The 15,405-nt window shown below is 39.0% G+C and overlaps 1 protein-coding gene across 9 annotated transcripts in view; it reads left to right on the forward strand.

Moving 5' to 3' along the window:
• The window catches only part of TANC2 (tetratricopeptide repeat, ankyrin repeat and coiled-coil containing 2), a 371,370-nt gene that overhangs the window by 264,685 nt on the left and 91,280 nt on the right, over positions 1 to 15,405 (forward strand). For all 9 annotated transcript variants that reach the window (XM_040452033.1, XM_040452035.1, XM_040452036.1 and 6 more), the window contains 2 exons: positions 7,008 to 7,289; positions 11,735 to 11,868. In XM_040452033.1, coding sequence (XP_040307967.1) covers positions 7,008 to 7,289; positions 11,735 to 11,868 — 416 coding nt within the window. The remainder of the gene's footprint in view (positions 1 to 7,007; positions 7,290 to 11,734; positions 11,869 to 15,405) is intronic.

Here is a 15,405-nt window from a genome sequence, read left to right on the forward strand (position 1 = left end):
TATAGAACCTAGTATTGGCATTATCTTAGGGATGGGCAGAAGAGGAGGAACTATTAAAGATACATCAGAAGGAGAGGACTAAAAAAGTAGAAGAGGGGCGCCTGGCTGGTTCAGTCAGAAGATTTCAAGGTCATGAGTTCGAGCCCCATGTTGGGTGTAGAGATTACTTAAGTGAACAAATAAATACTTAAAAAAAAAAAAAGAAGAACTAGAAGAAAATGTTGTCATGTTAAGCCTAAGAGGGGAATGTATTTCAAAAAGTGGGGATTAGTTAAAAGTGTTAAAGACTGAGGAGTGGTTAGGAAGCATAAGGACTGGGAAAAGAAATCATCATACTTAACAATTATACTTCCTACAATCATACTTCAGTGACTTTAACCAAAACAGTCTCAGCAGATATACTGCTGAATAATATGAGAGGAAGTCAGGCTAGAATGCACGATTGCTGCGCAAGTGAAGAGAGCAAACAGGGCTCTTTCACAATGTTGGGTAGTAAAAGGAAGAAGGGAAGAGGGTTTAAAGAGAGTCAGTATGTTCTCAGTATCCTTTTTCTGAGTTTTGTTTTAAATGAGTGTGTCAGGGAAAGGGGGGGGTGGTTATGGTTACTCTGGATGTCTTTTTGTCTTGATGGTGTCGATGGTGGTAGCAGCTAACACAGTTAACCACCAGATACTTTCCTAGGCATGTCACATATATTAACTCATTTAATCTCCACAGTATCATTGTTATCCCTACTTTTAAAATGAGGAAAACTGAGATCTCAGGAGCACAAGTAATTGTCCTAAGGTCACACAGCCAGTAAGTAACAGAGACAGGATACACACCAAGGGATCCTAGCTCTGAGTCTAGTTTTACCTACTCTGCTGTGTTTCCTTGTGGACCTGAAAAGTGATTCTGCTTTATTTAACCTTTTCTTTTTCTTTCTTTTTTTTTTTTTTCTCAAACAGCAGTTATCTGTAGTGAACATTTCTCAGACTGTTATCTTTAGATTGTCTTTTAGGACCTTCTTCAAATTGCTTTACATTCTTTAGAAACTCATTTCCTGGTGTAGGAATAGCTGCCTACTGGAATCCTATCCAGAGCAGCCGGAATAAACAACAGACCCTAAAGAGATTCGACTCCTGTAAATGGTAGAGTGAACTTTCTCAAAATTCAGTAGACAAATCAACTCCTGCCCTGCTTTAAGCATTTCTGAAGAAAAAAATAAGCATGTTTTTTGACTTATGTTTGAGACTGAGGTGATATCAGGTTTTGTCTGAAGCACATGTGTTTCTCTGCTTTGTGTCGACAAGGGCACACATGTCCTGAATCCTAAGGATGAGGCTGAAACTATCCTTTGTTAGAGGAACAGAGGTACTTCCAGGCTAGACTTTACAGTCATTGTGGGAGAATGCTAGGAAAGACAACCCTGCTCCTGTTTGCACCAAGCCTTGGCTGTATCACACACACCCTTTCTTCTGCCAGGCCTGGGACTGACTTCTTTTAGGATGATTCATGATTGTTTTCCATGAGTAAATATGCTTTAGTCTAAGTCCAGTTAGAGCTCGTTTGCCTCCACTTCCCCTTCTCCTTTTCCACTTACTGCAGCTGTTTGTACTTGCATTTGGGCAGAGCTGATCTGTTAGCCTCAGTGCACTTTGTGTTATTGTTTTTTTAATGTTTACACTTTGCTTCAGTGAAAGAAAGGTCCATTTTCTCTATAAGCCTAGATGTGTAGTTATACTTATTGATGGTCTCACAGAGACCGTTTCCTAGAGAGAACTCGTTCGTCTGCCTCAAGCCTGATTTGCATTGAAGAGATGCACACACTGAAGAGGTGCCCACACCCATCTGAGTCTGGAGTTGTTATTAAACCCTTTTAAAAACTACTTTCCAGAGCTTGTCTTATTTGTGTGCCGTATTGAAATGTGATTCCTTCCCATGTTTTTTCCTTCAACATTTTATTAGGAAAATTTTCAGATACATCGAAAAAGAAAGAACCTAACAATCAGCACTCATATACGCACCACCTTGATTGTATCATTAACATTTTGCTGTCTTATCATCTGTCTATCCAACTGCCCATCTCTTTACCCATGCATCTTTTTTTATGAATTTTGAAGTAAATTACGGATATTGCTATACTTTAGTAGAATGCTTTGAGAGGGACGGGATAGTCATGCTGCCCGAGGACTGCCAACTCTTGAGTGCCAGGGGTAAGAAAGCCACACACATTACTAAGTGGTATGGATTAGCTCATTTTTTTCCCCTTAGCTCAGCTGTAGTTGCAGTGGTAATTTCTCATAGATTATTTCAGTGTTTGTGCCTTAGAAAATCTCTTGGAAGCCAGCTGGTACCCCAAACAAACATTTATTAAGGAATATGTACTCCACAGAGAACGTCCATTACCTCCATGTCCCACAATGCAGGCCAAAGTGCTTTCTTGTTCGTATGCCCTAAATTTATTGTTGAACATAGGAAGTAGGGCTCTCTTTTATCATATAGAGCTGACAAAGCCTTAGGTTCTGAGGTACAGAAATTGTTTCTAGGCTGTTCTTGGCATCTACAGTTGTTTTACCATATGGTACTGGGCTAATTTTATCTGTTCTTCCCTTGAGGCTTTTGTGAATTGATTACATTTTTAGAAAATTTTTTAAATAACTTTTTAAAATGTCAGAGCTTTCTCAGTAGAATAAAATATGATGAGAGATTACGTCAACAGGAGAACAAGTTATCTTAAGAGAATTTTTCTCAAAAACTTAAGCATTTCAATTGCATCTGTACTTACTCCATATTATAAATTAGCATTGGTCATGTTCACGAAAGCCCCTTTTGATACAAAATATAAAGTAATCTTGGACCTGAAGAGATAAGTCTGTTAGTTCAGAAATCAAATGAAAGTTTCTACAGCTCTTCTCTCTCTGGAAAGGTCATTTCCGGCCAAACATGTACTTCCTAAAGGGAAGCACAGGAGAGGTGAAAGAGAAAGAAGACAGCTTAGCCCATCAGCTAAGCCTAATCAGCCCTGGTCATCCATGGGATCATTCATGTCACTTTCAGATTTAAAGTGACATCCTATAGAGCAGCTACAACATAATAGACAAAGCCTGGATTTTTGAGCCAGAATTAGGTTTTATTTCTAGTTCTGAAACCAGCTGTGTGACTTTAGGTCTCGCTAGGCCTAGTTAGACTCACCTCAAGCCAACTGACCTATTTTCATTCCTCCCGGGGAATCCTATCACTGCTCACCCCAAGCTCAGAGTAACTCTCTGGGTGCCCACTGAGCACACTCAGGTGCCCTGGAAGCTCCAAGTGGGTAGCAGTCACCTATTATCAAGTGACATGGAAAGCGGTGGAGTAAGGAGCTCCAGGAATCAGTCCCACCACGGAAGCAACCACTAAGCTGGCACGTCTGACAGAATCAACTTTTTCAGAACTTTGGAATTGCTAAGTGAAAAAAAGCAGATTATGAAACAGGATCTATAGTATGATCTCATTTGAAGTTTTTAAAATAAGTATTTGTGGTACAGAGAAAAACTCAGAGTATATGTGAATAATGTTTCTCTCTGGCTACTGGGAGTACAATTATTATCTTGTTTATCTGCTATTCCTAAAATTTTCTATAGTGAATATATATTACTTCTGTAAAAAATAGCAAAAGCAAAATAGAACAGTTTGGCAGTTTCTCAAAAAGTTAAACATAGAGTTTCCAAGTGACTCAGCAGTACCACTCGTAGATACACACCCAAGAGAACTGAAAACATACGTACACAAAAACTTGTACGTGAATGTTTATACCGGCATAATTCATAATGGCCAAAAAGTGGAAACAAATCAGATTACTTGTCAGATAAATTGGTAAACAAAAGGTGATGTAGCCACATAATGGAATATTACTCAACAATAACAAGAATAAAGTCCTGATACATGCTTCAACATGAATGAACCTCAAAAACATTATTCTAAGTGAGCTAGACACAAACGGCCACATATTACGTAATGTTTATTGTCCAGAATAGGCAAATCTGTATGTCCAGAATAGGCAAATCTGTAAAGACAGGAGGTCTCTGGTTGCCAGGGGCTGGAAGGAAGGGGGACTATGGAGTCACAGCTAATGAGTATAGAGTTTTCTTTGCGGGATGATAGAAATGTTTAGGGATTCAATAGTGATGGTTTCACAATTTTGTGAATGTATAGTTGACCCTTGAGCAACACAGATTTGAACTGTGCTGGTTCACTTTTGTAGACAGTACTGTACATGTATTTTCTCCTCTTTATGATTTTCTTACTAACATTTTCTTTTCTCCAGCTTACTTTATTGTAAGAATATAGCGTATAGTATGTATAACATACAAAATATAGGTTAATTGACTGTTTATGTTACCAGAAATATATAGTAAAGTTTTAGGGGGCATCAAAAGTTAACCTGTGGATTTTCAACTCCCAACAGGCATCAGTTCCCCTAACCCGCATGTTGTTCAAGGGTCAACTGTACTGAAAACCACTGAATTGTATACTTTAAAAGGGTGAATTTTATGATCTATGAAGTATAGCTCAATAAAGTAATGTTTTTTTTTTTTAATTTTTTTTTCAACGTTTATTTATTTTTGGGACAGAGAGAGACAGAGCATGAACGGGGGAGGGGCAGAGAGAGAGGGAGACACAGAATCAGAAACAGGCTCCAGGCTCTGAGCCATCAGCCCAGAGCCCGACGCGGGGCTCGAACTCACGGACCGCGAGATCGTGACCTGGCTGAAGTCGGACGCTTAACCGACTGCGCCACCCAGGCGCCCCAAATAAAGTAATGTTTAAGAAAGGTGAAATAGACTATAAGCTACAAGAATTAGAATTAAAAAGAATATATTTAGCAAGTTAAAGTCAAATTTTTCACTGAATTCTGTAATTATAGTTATGGATTTTTTTTTTTTAAGTCTTTAAGTCCAGTTAGTTAACATACAGTGTTATATCAGCTTAGAGTTAGGAATTTTAAAAGTGTAAGTTTCGGTAAAGAGATGAGAATCAGGAACTTATAAGCGATTATGTAGCTGAAGCTCCACAGCTCCCCCTTTTTTTTAGTGAAAATTTGGGACATTTTAAAACTGATATGGGAAACTATTTTCTTCTCTTTTTAAAGTTTGGCTTTGTATTTTTAATTATTTGCACTATTTTTGGAATTGTTATCTTTTTTTAATGCAAAGTAATCATTCTAATAGCTTTCGGAGAATTTTAAATGAGAGTGTAATACATGTATACTTAACTTGCGAGCGGATTTTCTCAAGTAGGCCACCATCTCTAGATCCCATTTGATGATGTATAAGTGGTTTAAGTATGTTCTAGAATAATATAAGCAGTATAAATAGATCTCATTTACCCCCTTATGATTTCCCTTTCTCTTGCCCCTTCCCCTGGCCTTTTATGCTCCAAAATGTAAAATGGGATTAGAGTACAATACCTTATTTTTAATTAATTCTTTCAGTAAGCATATATTGAGTGCCTACTATGTGTCAAAACACTGTGCTTAAAGTTAAAGATACAAAAATAAAATATGTGACCCTGGGGCACTGGCTGGCTCAATCAGAAAAACATGTGACTTGATCTCAGGGTGTGAGTTGAAGCCCCACACTGGGACAGGGCATTGAGCTTACTTAAAAAAAATAAATAAATAAAAATAAATAAAAAAACACCTGGTTCTAGACAGATAAAATGATACATCTCAGAGCTACTCTCTGAACAGTTAGGAGGGCACTTAACCCAGATAAGGAAGGTCAGTCAGGACTTGTTTTTACCGTTAATATAATTAGAAGGTTGATCTTTGAAAGCAAGTTACACCTATTATGCATTTTTAGAAAACTATTAAAAGTAGAGCTCATGCTTGGCTGTTAGCACATCCTACAACTACATACGCACAGAAAAACATCTTGAGAAAAGCGGTAGGATCTGTTGTCTCCAAGATGTGTGTATAGGCCAAAACTCTTTTTTTTTTTTTTTTTTTTAAATTGGCATGAATACAGGCAGTAGAGGAGCAAAGACCTGAGGTCAGAGTTTGGTTTCTGCTTCCTTGACTGCTAAACATGTTGAAGACTTTTTATTTTTTTTTTTTTTTAATTTTTTTTTTTCAACGTTTATTTATTTTTGGGACAGAGAGAGACAGAGCATGAACGGGGGAGGGGCAGAGAGAGAGAGGGAGACACAGAATCGGAAACAGGCTCCAGGCTCTGAGCCATCAGCCCAGAGCCCGACGCGGGGCTCGAACTCACGGACCGCGAGATCGTGACCTGGCTGAAGTCGGACGCCTAACCGACTGCGCCACCCAGGCGCCCCTGTTGAAGACTTTTTAAACTATCAGAGCTTTTATGGGCTCTGCTTATACTAATATATCTACCAAATTAAAAAGAAAAATATCATCGTGAACTTAAAGGAATTGCTATTTTTCACTGGTATCTTTTTAAAAAGCAGACACATCGTCTTTGCATTGCTTTCTGCAGGACTGATATGTACTGATATGGTCCTATTAGTTGTTAAATATTGAAATACATCCTTACTGGTTGGTAAAAAGCTGATGCTTTAAGCCCCCTGGATGCTCCACCACAGTCTGTACTCTCCCCCAGGGACTCCAACCCTACATCTCTCCGCAGTCCAACAACTAAAAGGTTGCCTCCTCCAGGCATAGCAGGAAGCCTTAAGGACTCTTGTTTCTGTACTACTTTGGCATCCATTCTGACTGCTGGTACTGGGCCATCCCCACTGTTTAATAATTTTGAATCTCACCCCGACTTTCTGACTGTTCCATAAACCATTGTCATTTTAACTGTGTTTGTTTTCTGCCAACTAGAGTATCCCATGGCCCTAGATCACCTGCTCTCGCTTACCTGTGTAGAACCAAAATTGAGTTGCATTATTTGCTGAGTAACCCAGAATAGCATTGTACTAGAACTAATAGTCTCCTAAACCATGCTGCTTTTCTTCTGTATTTCTTTCAATGATGACAGTTTGGCCTAAGTTCTGTGCCCTCTTATTGTTCCTTCCAGTTCATTTTGCACCTTATAGGCCTCCAGATATCTCCCTGAAGCCTCTGCTCTTTGAAGTGCCCAGCATCACTACGGAGTCAGTGTTTGTTGGCCGGGATTGGGTTTTCCACGAAATAGATGCTCAACTTCAAAGTTCAAATGCCAGCGTGAACCAAGGAGTAGTGATTGTGGGAAACATTGGGTTCGGCAAAACTGCCATCATCTCCAGACTGGTGGCCCTCAGCTGCCACGGAACACGGATGAGACAGATCGCCTCAGACAGCCCACACGCCTCCCCCAAACGTACGTATTCCTTTTTAAATAACTCCCTGCTTCATTGCCCTGAAAGTTTTTCTGATAGATTAAGCCTTACATCCTTTTATTTTCTGATCTGCAAAACCTAACTTGCATGTGAGGACCATTCATTCAGAGTTGAGAGAAAGAATGTAATACTCTGTTTACATTTAACCCACATATCTAGCGGTCACCTAAGCGTGACTGAGAAAACCTTTCTGTGGGAATAAATTTATGAGTCTTCCCTCTGGCAGTCTGGCTAGTCTGTCCTTTGGATAATGACTGTAGCAATTGCTTATAAGAGGCATTTGCCTCCATCACTGTCAGCTTTTGCTCAGCCTGTGCCCATGTCTTCTTGTTACATGCCAGCACAGTCTGCTTGCAGCATTCGATTCCTTGCTCTTGATGTCAGTATTGCACTGCTTGGGCTTAAACTTCATTGTGTCCTTGAAGGGTTTCTCTTGCTTCCTTGTGAAAGGATGCTGAGATCTCGTATGTATTCATGCTCCTTTCATCCCAGGCCAGGCACAGCTTAATGATCACCACCAGGATCTTGTTTGTTTATTTCTCAAATACTTAGGTGGTCCTTAGCACCAGGCACTGTCTAAGAGCTTAACAAATATTAATTCATCCAATCCTCTTATCAACTCAGAGAGGTAGTTCCTATTATCATCATGTCACAGATAAGTGATCTGAGGCTCAAAGAGGTTAAGTAGACCTCCCAGGTTTCATAGCCAGTAAATGGTGAAACAAGTATTTGAGCCTAAGCAGTCTGGTTTCAGAAGCCATTCCCTTATCCACTTTGCTGTCCTGCCTCTCCTTAATGGAGGAACTCACCTGAATAAAGGAGACGAGAGGAAAATAGATGTTCTTCCTATACTCTGTATGTATAGAACCAGTCTACCTGGTTTCTGTTAGTTATGAGAAAACAAAACCAGAAACTATTGCTCTGCTAGTCCAAATCATTAATCTAGCTCACCATCAGTTTTCAGACAGCCACCACTAGAAACGTGAGATTATAGTAGTTACAGTGTCTAACACATGCTAGAAACTCAATAAGAGCTCACTGAGCACCCTCCAGACATTCTGGCTTCCTAATGAAATTAATTGACAGTCTTGTGTCATTAAGTGGGCACATTGTCTCTGGTTAACTAATAGACATCTCACGTGGAGAAGAAGGACTAGTGTGTATAGAGAGAACTGGTTGAATCAAGAGACCCTGTTTACCAGGGTCTGGTAAGAATTGGTATGGAAGAATTCCTTTTTCACAAGCAATGTCATGCTTAGTTTCTACATGAAGCTTTTCTCAGGTAGATTGGCATTGTGTCATGAGAGTCAAGAGCTCAGAATTTGAGCCCCAGCACTCCATTGACTATATATACTCTGTAACCTTGAGAATTTTAATTGAAATTTTTAGATCTGTTTTCTCATCTGTAAAATGAGGAAGTGGGACTAAGTGATCTTTAAGATTTGTTCCTGTGTTAAAATTCTGTGATTCTAAAAACATATCTTCTTGAAATTGAAAAGTGGTTGAAATTAACTTTCCAACCTATTCCAGTGTTTTCCTTTGAGCACTTAAATATCACACCAGACTACATTTTATCTGAGTACTCCAAGACTCTTTAACTCTTTGAGTATGTCAGAAAGAAAACCAGATAGCTAATAATCTCTCTGACTCCTCTATATATCACTGTTGAGATAACGTGATGGTAGAATCCTGTAGGACAGAATAAATCCCAAGGGCAAGAAGAGCTGCTTTCTCAGAAAGCAAAGGTATCTGGGAGTCCCTCCCAACTAAGGCTGGGAAAGCAGGAGTTAATAGAAAACAGTTCATGTGCTCCCCAAAGCAGAGGTTCTATAAACGCAGTTCATTAAGTTATTCTCTAACATCCATTGCCTCTTATCTCCAGAGACACTCTAAAAATACCAGGACACTCCAGTTCTTGAGATAAATGTCCATTTGTTGTGACTGTAGATTTGGCCTGATAGTTAACTTTCCTTTTTTTTTCTTTTTTTTTTCTTTTTTTTTCTTTTTTTTTTTTCTTTTTTTTTTTTCTTAATTTGAGAGAGACAGAGAAAGAGGGCACACAAGTGGGGTAAAGGGGCAAAGGGGAAGAGAAAATCTTAAGCAGCCTCCACATTCAGTGTGGAGCCTGACGCAGAGCTCGATCCCACAACCCTGGGATCATGACCTGAGCCAAAATCAAGAATCAGATGCTCAACCAACTGAGCCACCCAGGCCCCCCCTCTTTTTCCTTTTTGCCTGATAGTTAACTTTCAGAACTTGAAAAACGTGTCAAAGGAGAAAGAACATGTGGTTATATATTTATCAGAATTTCACAGAACTAGCAGTTGCCTTGTACATAATAATTTTTGTTGTAATCTGTCAGTGACCAAACTACATTCTACCTCTGCCATCTTAACAGAGCCACTAGCCCTTAAGAAGGGTCAGGAATAAGTGACTGATAAAGTGCAAGCTGTTTTTTGGCATCAATATGTTATTATGTAAGCCAGCACTGGGAATTTGACTGGCAGTAGCAGAATTTCTTTCATTAATGACTAAGAATGATGTCTGTATAGAGAATTGGCTTAACTTTTCACAGTTTAATTTACATCAAGCTTAGATAGGTTTATTTGAATTTCCATTGGCTTTCCTAACCCTGTGTCGGTGATACCAATGATACAGTTGTAGAAATAATGAAAACAAGGTAGAAAATCGTTGGCGCTCCCATCTCTGCATCATCTGTCTTCTCTCTTCTACCCCTGTCTCCTCCACACTGAGCAGCACTGCTGTGGAAGACGTGAGCAGTGTAGCCTGCGGTACCACATTGCCTGGCTCCGTCCTTCCCCCACAGACACTCAGCCCCCAGCCCACCCCCTCCTTGTCATTTCCCTGGGAAGGTACAGAAAAGCTGTCAAGGCAGGCACTAGCCTGTCATCTGCTTTCCACCTACACCCCTTCCCAAACCTGACTCCCCCGTCAGGCTCCACCACCATCGTCATCAACCACCCCCTAGTACATACACACAAAGAACAAAAACATTTTGTAAAAATAGACCCGTTGTGTAATTTAGGCATTATTACGTTAACTACAAGTATACTCAGTACAGTAGTCAGGAAAGCTCTAATACAAGACTATCTTTCCCCATCACTAAGAGTCAGTATAGTGATTATTTGGATTTGACATTTGCCAGCAGCTGCCAACCCCCCAAACAGCTGTTCAGTAAGTCACCCCACCCTCCCTGCTCTGCTCATGTCAGTAGTCTGTTTTGCTGCTGCACATCGACTGCTGCCTACCTGTTAACTTATTTCTCCTGTTCCCTGAATACCAGAGAGTTAAGATACTCAGAAAAAAAGGAGGCCATCTCCAAAAGGCAGTAGCGAGAAGCCAGAGGGCATTTGGGCAATAATTGCCCCCAAAGTCAAATATCAGATAAAGGGGAATGCAGTGGGGAGAAGGAGTGAGCCACAGAAATGATGCATCGACAGTCCCTGCGCTTCACCTCCACTCACACATTTTCAGTCATTTTCCACTGCTGCCACCCACTCATACCCTCCTGCAGTTATTCTGAACTTGGCTCCAGTGACCAGAGCATTTACTCTCCCAGCAGACAGAAGAAGTCTCCATTCAGTCCTCGGGTGAGGAGTTCAGTGAGGACTCCCTTCCCCTATTCCTCCTCCTTTCCAGTGGCTCTTGACCATCAACAATCCCCTTATTTTGGTGTACCCATTTGTACTGTGGTCTGTAGTCATGTATATAGTCTGTAATTCCTAGTGGAGATAAGACATTTCCTAAGTAACATGAACAAGTGGAATTTTTTAAAAACAGTTTTATTAAGCTGTAATTCACATACCACACAGTTCACCCATTTAAATTGTTCAACTCAGTGCTTTTTAGTATATTCACAGAGTTGTACAGCTGTCACCATAATCGAATGTTAGAACACTTTTGTCCCCCCTAAAAGAAATGCCCATTAGTGATCAATCTCTATTCTCCCCTTAACTGCCTGCCTCTACCCCTACATAACCACTGATTTGTTTTTTGTTCCTACGGATCTCCCTATTCTGGGAATTTCATATAAAGAGTCATACAATATATGGTCTTTTGTAACTGACTTCTTTGAGTATAATATTTTCAAGGGTTATCCATATTGTAGCATGTATTGGTATCTCGTTTCATTTTATCATCAAGTACTATTCCATTGTATGGATATTCCATATTTTAACTGTTCATCGGTAGACATTTGGGTTGTTTTCACTTTTGCACTATTATGAATCTTGCTTCTTTGAACATCTGTGTACAAGTTTTGTGTGGATATTAAGTTTTTATCTCTCTTGGGTCCATACCTAGGAGTAGAATTGCTGGATAATAGAACAAATGGAGTTTAACCAATCTTCCTTTAATTCAGGGTTTTATGATTATCTCATGCAAACATCTCATCTTTTTAATCCAGATGTGGACGCCAACAGAGAGCTGCCACTCACACAGCCACCCTCAGCCCACTCGTCCATCCCCAGTGGAAGCTGCCCAGGGACCCCAGAAATGCGCAGGCGGCAGGAGGAGGCCATGCGGAGACTAGCCTCACAGGTACAGTAAGGCTCCCAGGGTGCAGACATGCTAGCTCCATTGTAACCCCAAGGGGCAAAGGTAGGGGGACCCTTGGCAAAGTGGACAAAACGTATACAGCTATACCATGAGACCATGGGGAAAATTTTCTCTTCCGGCTCCTAGAAAAATGCTTTGTTATTATGGGATCAGAGCCTTTTTGTTTGAAAGGCCCTCAGAAATAACCAGAGTCCCATAATGAATAGATAAGGAAGTCGAGACTCGAAGAAGTTATATGATTTCCCCAAGATCACAGTATTAGCACTCAGCAGTTTTTTATTTTCACTCCTATTCAAAACTCTTCCTGCCATACTATACTGTCCATAATATTTTTTAGGTTTTTGAGTCTTAAATTTCTATTTTAATCAAAGTAACATATGCATGATTTTTGAAAATTAAATAATACTCAAAGACTTATAATAAAACCCAGCAATTCTTTTCCCCTCCTCACCCCACCCTCTCCCCAAAGGCACCACTTTCAACTCTTAGGGCTGTTCTTCTGATCTTTACCTCCACTGTTTCTAAATAATATTCATATACTGCTATAACTTTTTTCATCATTTTTATATGTTATCTATTGCTGCTTGTTAAGGATGTTGAGAATTTTACATCTTTCATTTTCCTTCCTCCCTCCACCATTTCAGTATGGTTATATCATGATTTTTGTCAGAATCCACATTATAATATCTTCAGTATTAGTACTGTGCACATATGGTTCGCTGTGGAACCAAGGGTAATATTTCCTTCCTGAGCAATTTTGTTTTTCCTGGGATTTGAAATGCCTAATTTTAAAATTTGCTTATTCTTGCTGTGGTGGGGGAGGCGCCTAGCTGGCTCAGTCAGAAGAGCATGTAACTCTTGCTTGGGGTCATGAATTCAAGCCCCACATTGTGTGTGTAGCCTACTTATAAATTAAATTAAATTAAATTAAATTAAATTAAATTGGCTTATTCTTTTTTAAACCTATCGCTATAATCCATAATCTTTAATAACTTTGTAAAAAGCCTCTTGGTACAAGTTTACACATCAGTGTCATTTCCCCTGAGACGTCCATCTCAGCTCAGGCTGGACCTAGGATGTTCTCGAGGCTAGTTGTTATCCTGGAAATTCCTATTACTTCTCTTCTGTGTTGGCTCCCACATCATCATCTTTCTTGATTTTATTCCTCATTTTGGTGGAACACGTCCACCAGTGGCTTCCTAAGAAAGAATGCACAGGAGGTAAGTTTTTGAAACTTAATGTTTTTAAAAGTATCTTTATTCGATTCTCATACATTACTGTTTATTTGACACAACATAATTCTAGGTTAAAAATAATTTTCCCTCAGAATTGTGAAGGCATTGCTCCATTGTCTTGAGCTTCTAATAATTTTGTTACTAAATAATTATTCTTATTCCTAGTTCTTTATACCTGTTTTGTCTCTCCAGAAACTTTTAGGAACTTCTTTTTTATCAGCTTTTTTCTTGGGTCTTTTTTCCATTTATTCTGTTAGCATCGAGTATAAACCTTGTATAAACTTCAAATAATTTCTGTATTTTCAGTTCCCTTCCTCACCCCCCTCTTGCACAGGACCTGGTGCTTCCAACCTCATGCTTTTCTGAGGTTTTATAGCTGCTTTGGTTTAGTCCTGTTGTTATTACTTCCAGCAGGCATTTGTTTCACCTAATTCTATTTGTTAAGTCATTTATGAAGCCTATATCCACTTTCCATCCTTATATGTTATAAGCTGAGGTCATAGATAGATATCCCTATAGGTGGAGTTTGCATTTCTCTTCCTTATTCCCCATATTTTTGAGGATTTTCAAGAGAAGAACAAGAGTTTAAAATGTCTGTCTCCAATATTTAAAGAAATTTCTTGGCATGGTTAATTACTAATGAGGAACAGAGAGTCATCTGCAATATCATAAAGTTCTAACTTCTTCATGGAAATCCAGTCCACCCAGAGCCCCAAACAGCACATTTCCCCCAACTGCATTTTTAAGTGTCTCCACTTATCAGTGGGCCTTCTGAAAACAGTCTGAGATTTCCCTCATATTCATTGCTAACTCAGTGCAACTTTAAAAAAACATCGTGTTTTTTTTTTCTAAATAGTTTGTATAAACTAGTTCCAGCCTCTTCTTTAAAAGAATCTAAATAAATGTCACCTTGGAAATACTGTACACTGAATGCTGAAGTCCTTCCATCATTATAGTCACTCACATACTCACTTAGAATTGATGTGTGGAATGACTCTAATACAAGCCTGAAGTTAAGGTGGTGAACAGAACAGACAACAATCCCTGCTGTTACATGGCCCACGTTCTCGCGGTGGGAAAAGCCAGCAAACAAACATGTAATATGTCAGATCGTGACGAGTGCTGAAAAGAGCTCAGGGATTGTTGTCACTTCTTAGTCTCTCTCTCATCAAGAGAAAGAATCTCAAGATGTTTATGTTCAATATTCGGAAAATGTTACATATTGTTAGCAGGAAATTAGTGACTACACTTACTTAAGAGGTGATCTCATTTTAAATTCCATGCTTGTGTCTATCTTAAGCAAAATACTGTATAAATAAATCATTTTTGTGCCTATAGGTGAGATATTTTTAAATTTATATTAAACATTGTATACGAAATGGCCCTTTAAGTTAAAATTAACGTTTATGTTCAAGATTTGGAAAATGTTAAATATTGTAAATAGGAAATTAGTGATTGTTTACACTTACTCAAAGAACATAACTTAAATTTCATGATTATTTCTTCCTTAAGCAAAATATGAATGCACCTTTTTGCACCTAGAGATGGGATATTTTTAAGATTATAGTAAATGTTGTACAAGAAATCGCACCTTAGATTAAAATTAAATATTCTCCTGGTAATTGTGCCACGTGTTACATTTCAAGTATACAATTTGTTCTTAGTAGCCTAGAGCAGAAGCCAGCAGTCTTGCCTCTCGCTATAACAAGCCAGTAAGCAGAAACCTTTTCAATAAGATTTTGAAATCAATTAGTATTTTGATGAGGTAAGCTAATATATGTGAGTTAAAAGTGTTCTTGAAAAACCTCTTGATTTGACAAAGTTCTTAGTGCCAATTCTTGTGTATCAGTAATTACCATTGGTATTTTCAGGATGTACTGTTAGGTGGGGAGGAAAGTACAAAGAAGTGTTGATGGGATGCTAACTTTCATATAATAAAGAAAGGGATATAAAAAAATACATGTGTACCTGCTTATTTGTCCAAAAGAAATGTAGGAAGGATAAACCAGAAAGAAAAGATACTGGTTACCTAAAGCAGATGGGTAGGAAAGAAGGAGAGTAGAAAGAAATGGGTAATGAGAATGGGGTACAGGGATGAAGAGTAAGTGACACTTCTCTGAATATATCTTTTCGTATAGCTGTGACTCTTAGAAACATGGCAATGTTTCACTTACCCAAAAAATAATTAAAAATAACCAGTATGTGGGGGCTGGGGAGCCCAAAGTGTAATGCAAACACTCACAAATACACCTAACTGTATTTCACATAAATAACATGACCACAC

This window comes from Herpailurus yagouaroundi, unplaced genomic scaffold (genome assembly GCF_014898765.1).
Source record: "Herpailurus yagouaroundi ecotype Mexico unplaced genomic scaffold, PumYag 206, whole genome shotgun sequence".
NCBI lineage: Eukaryota > Metazoa > Chordata > Mammalia > Carnivora > Felidae > Herpailurus > Herpailurus yagouaroundi.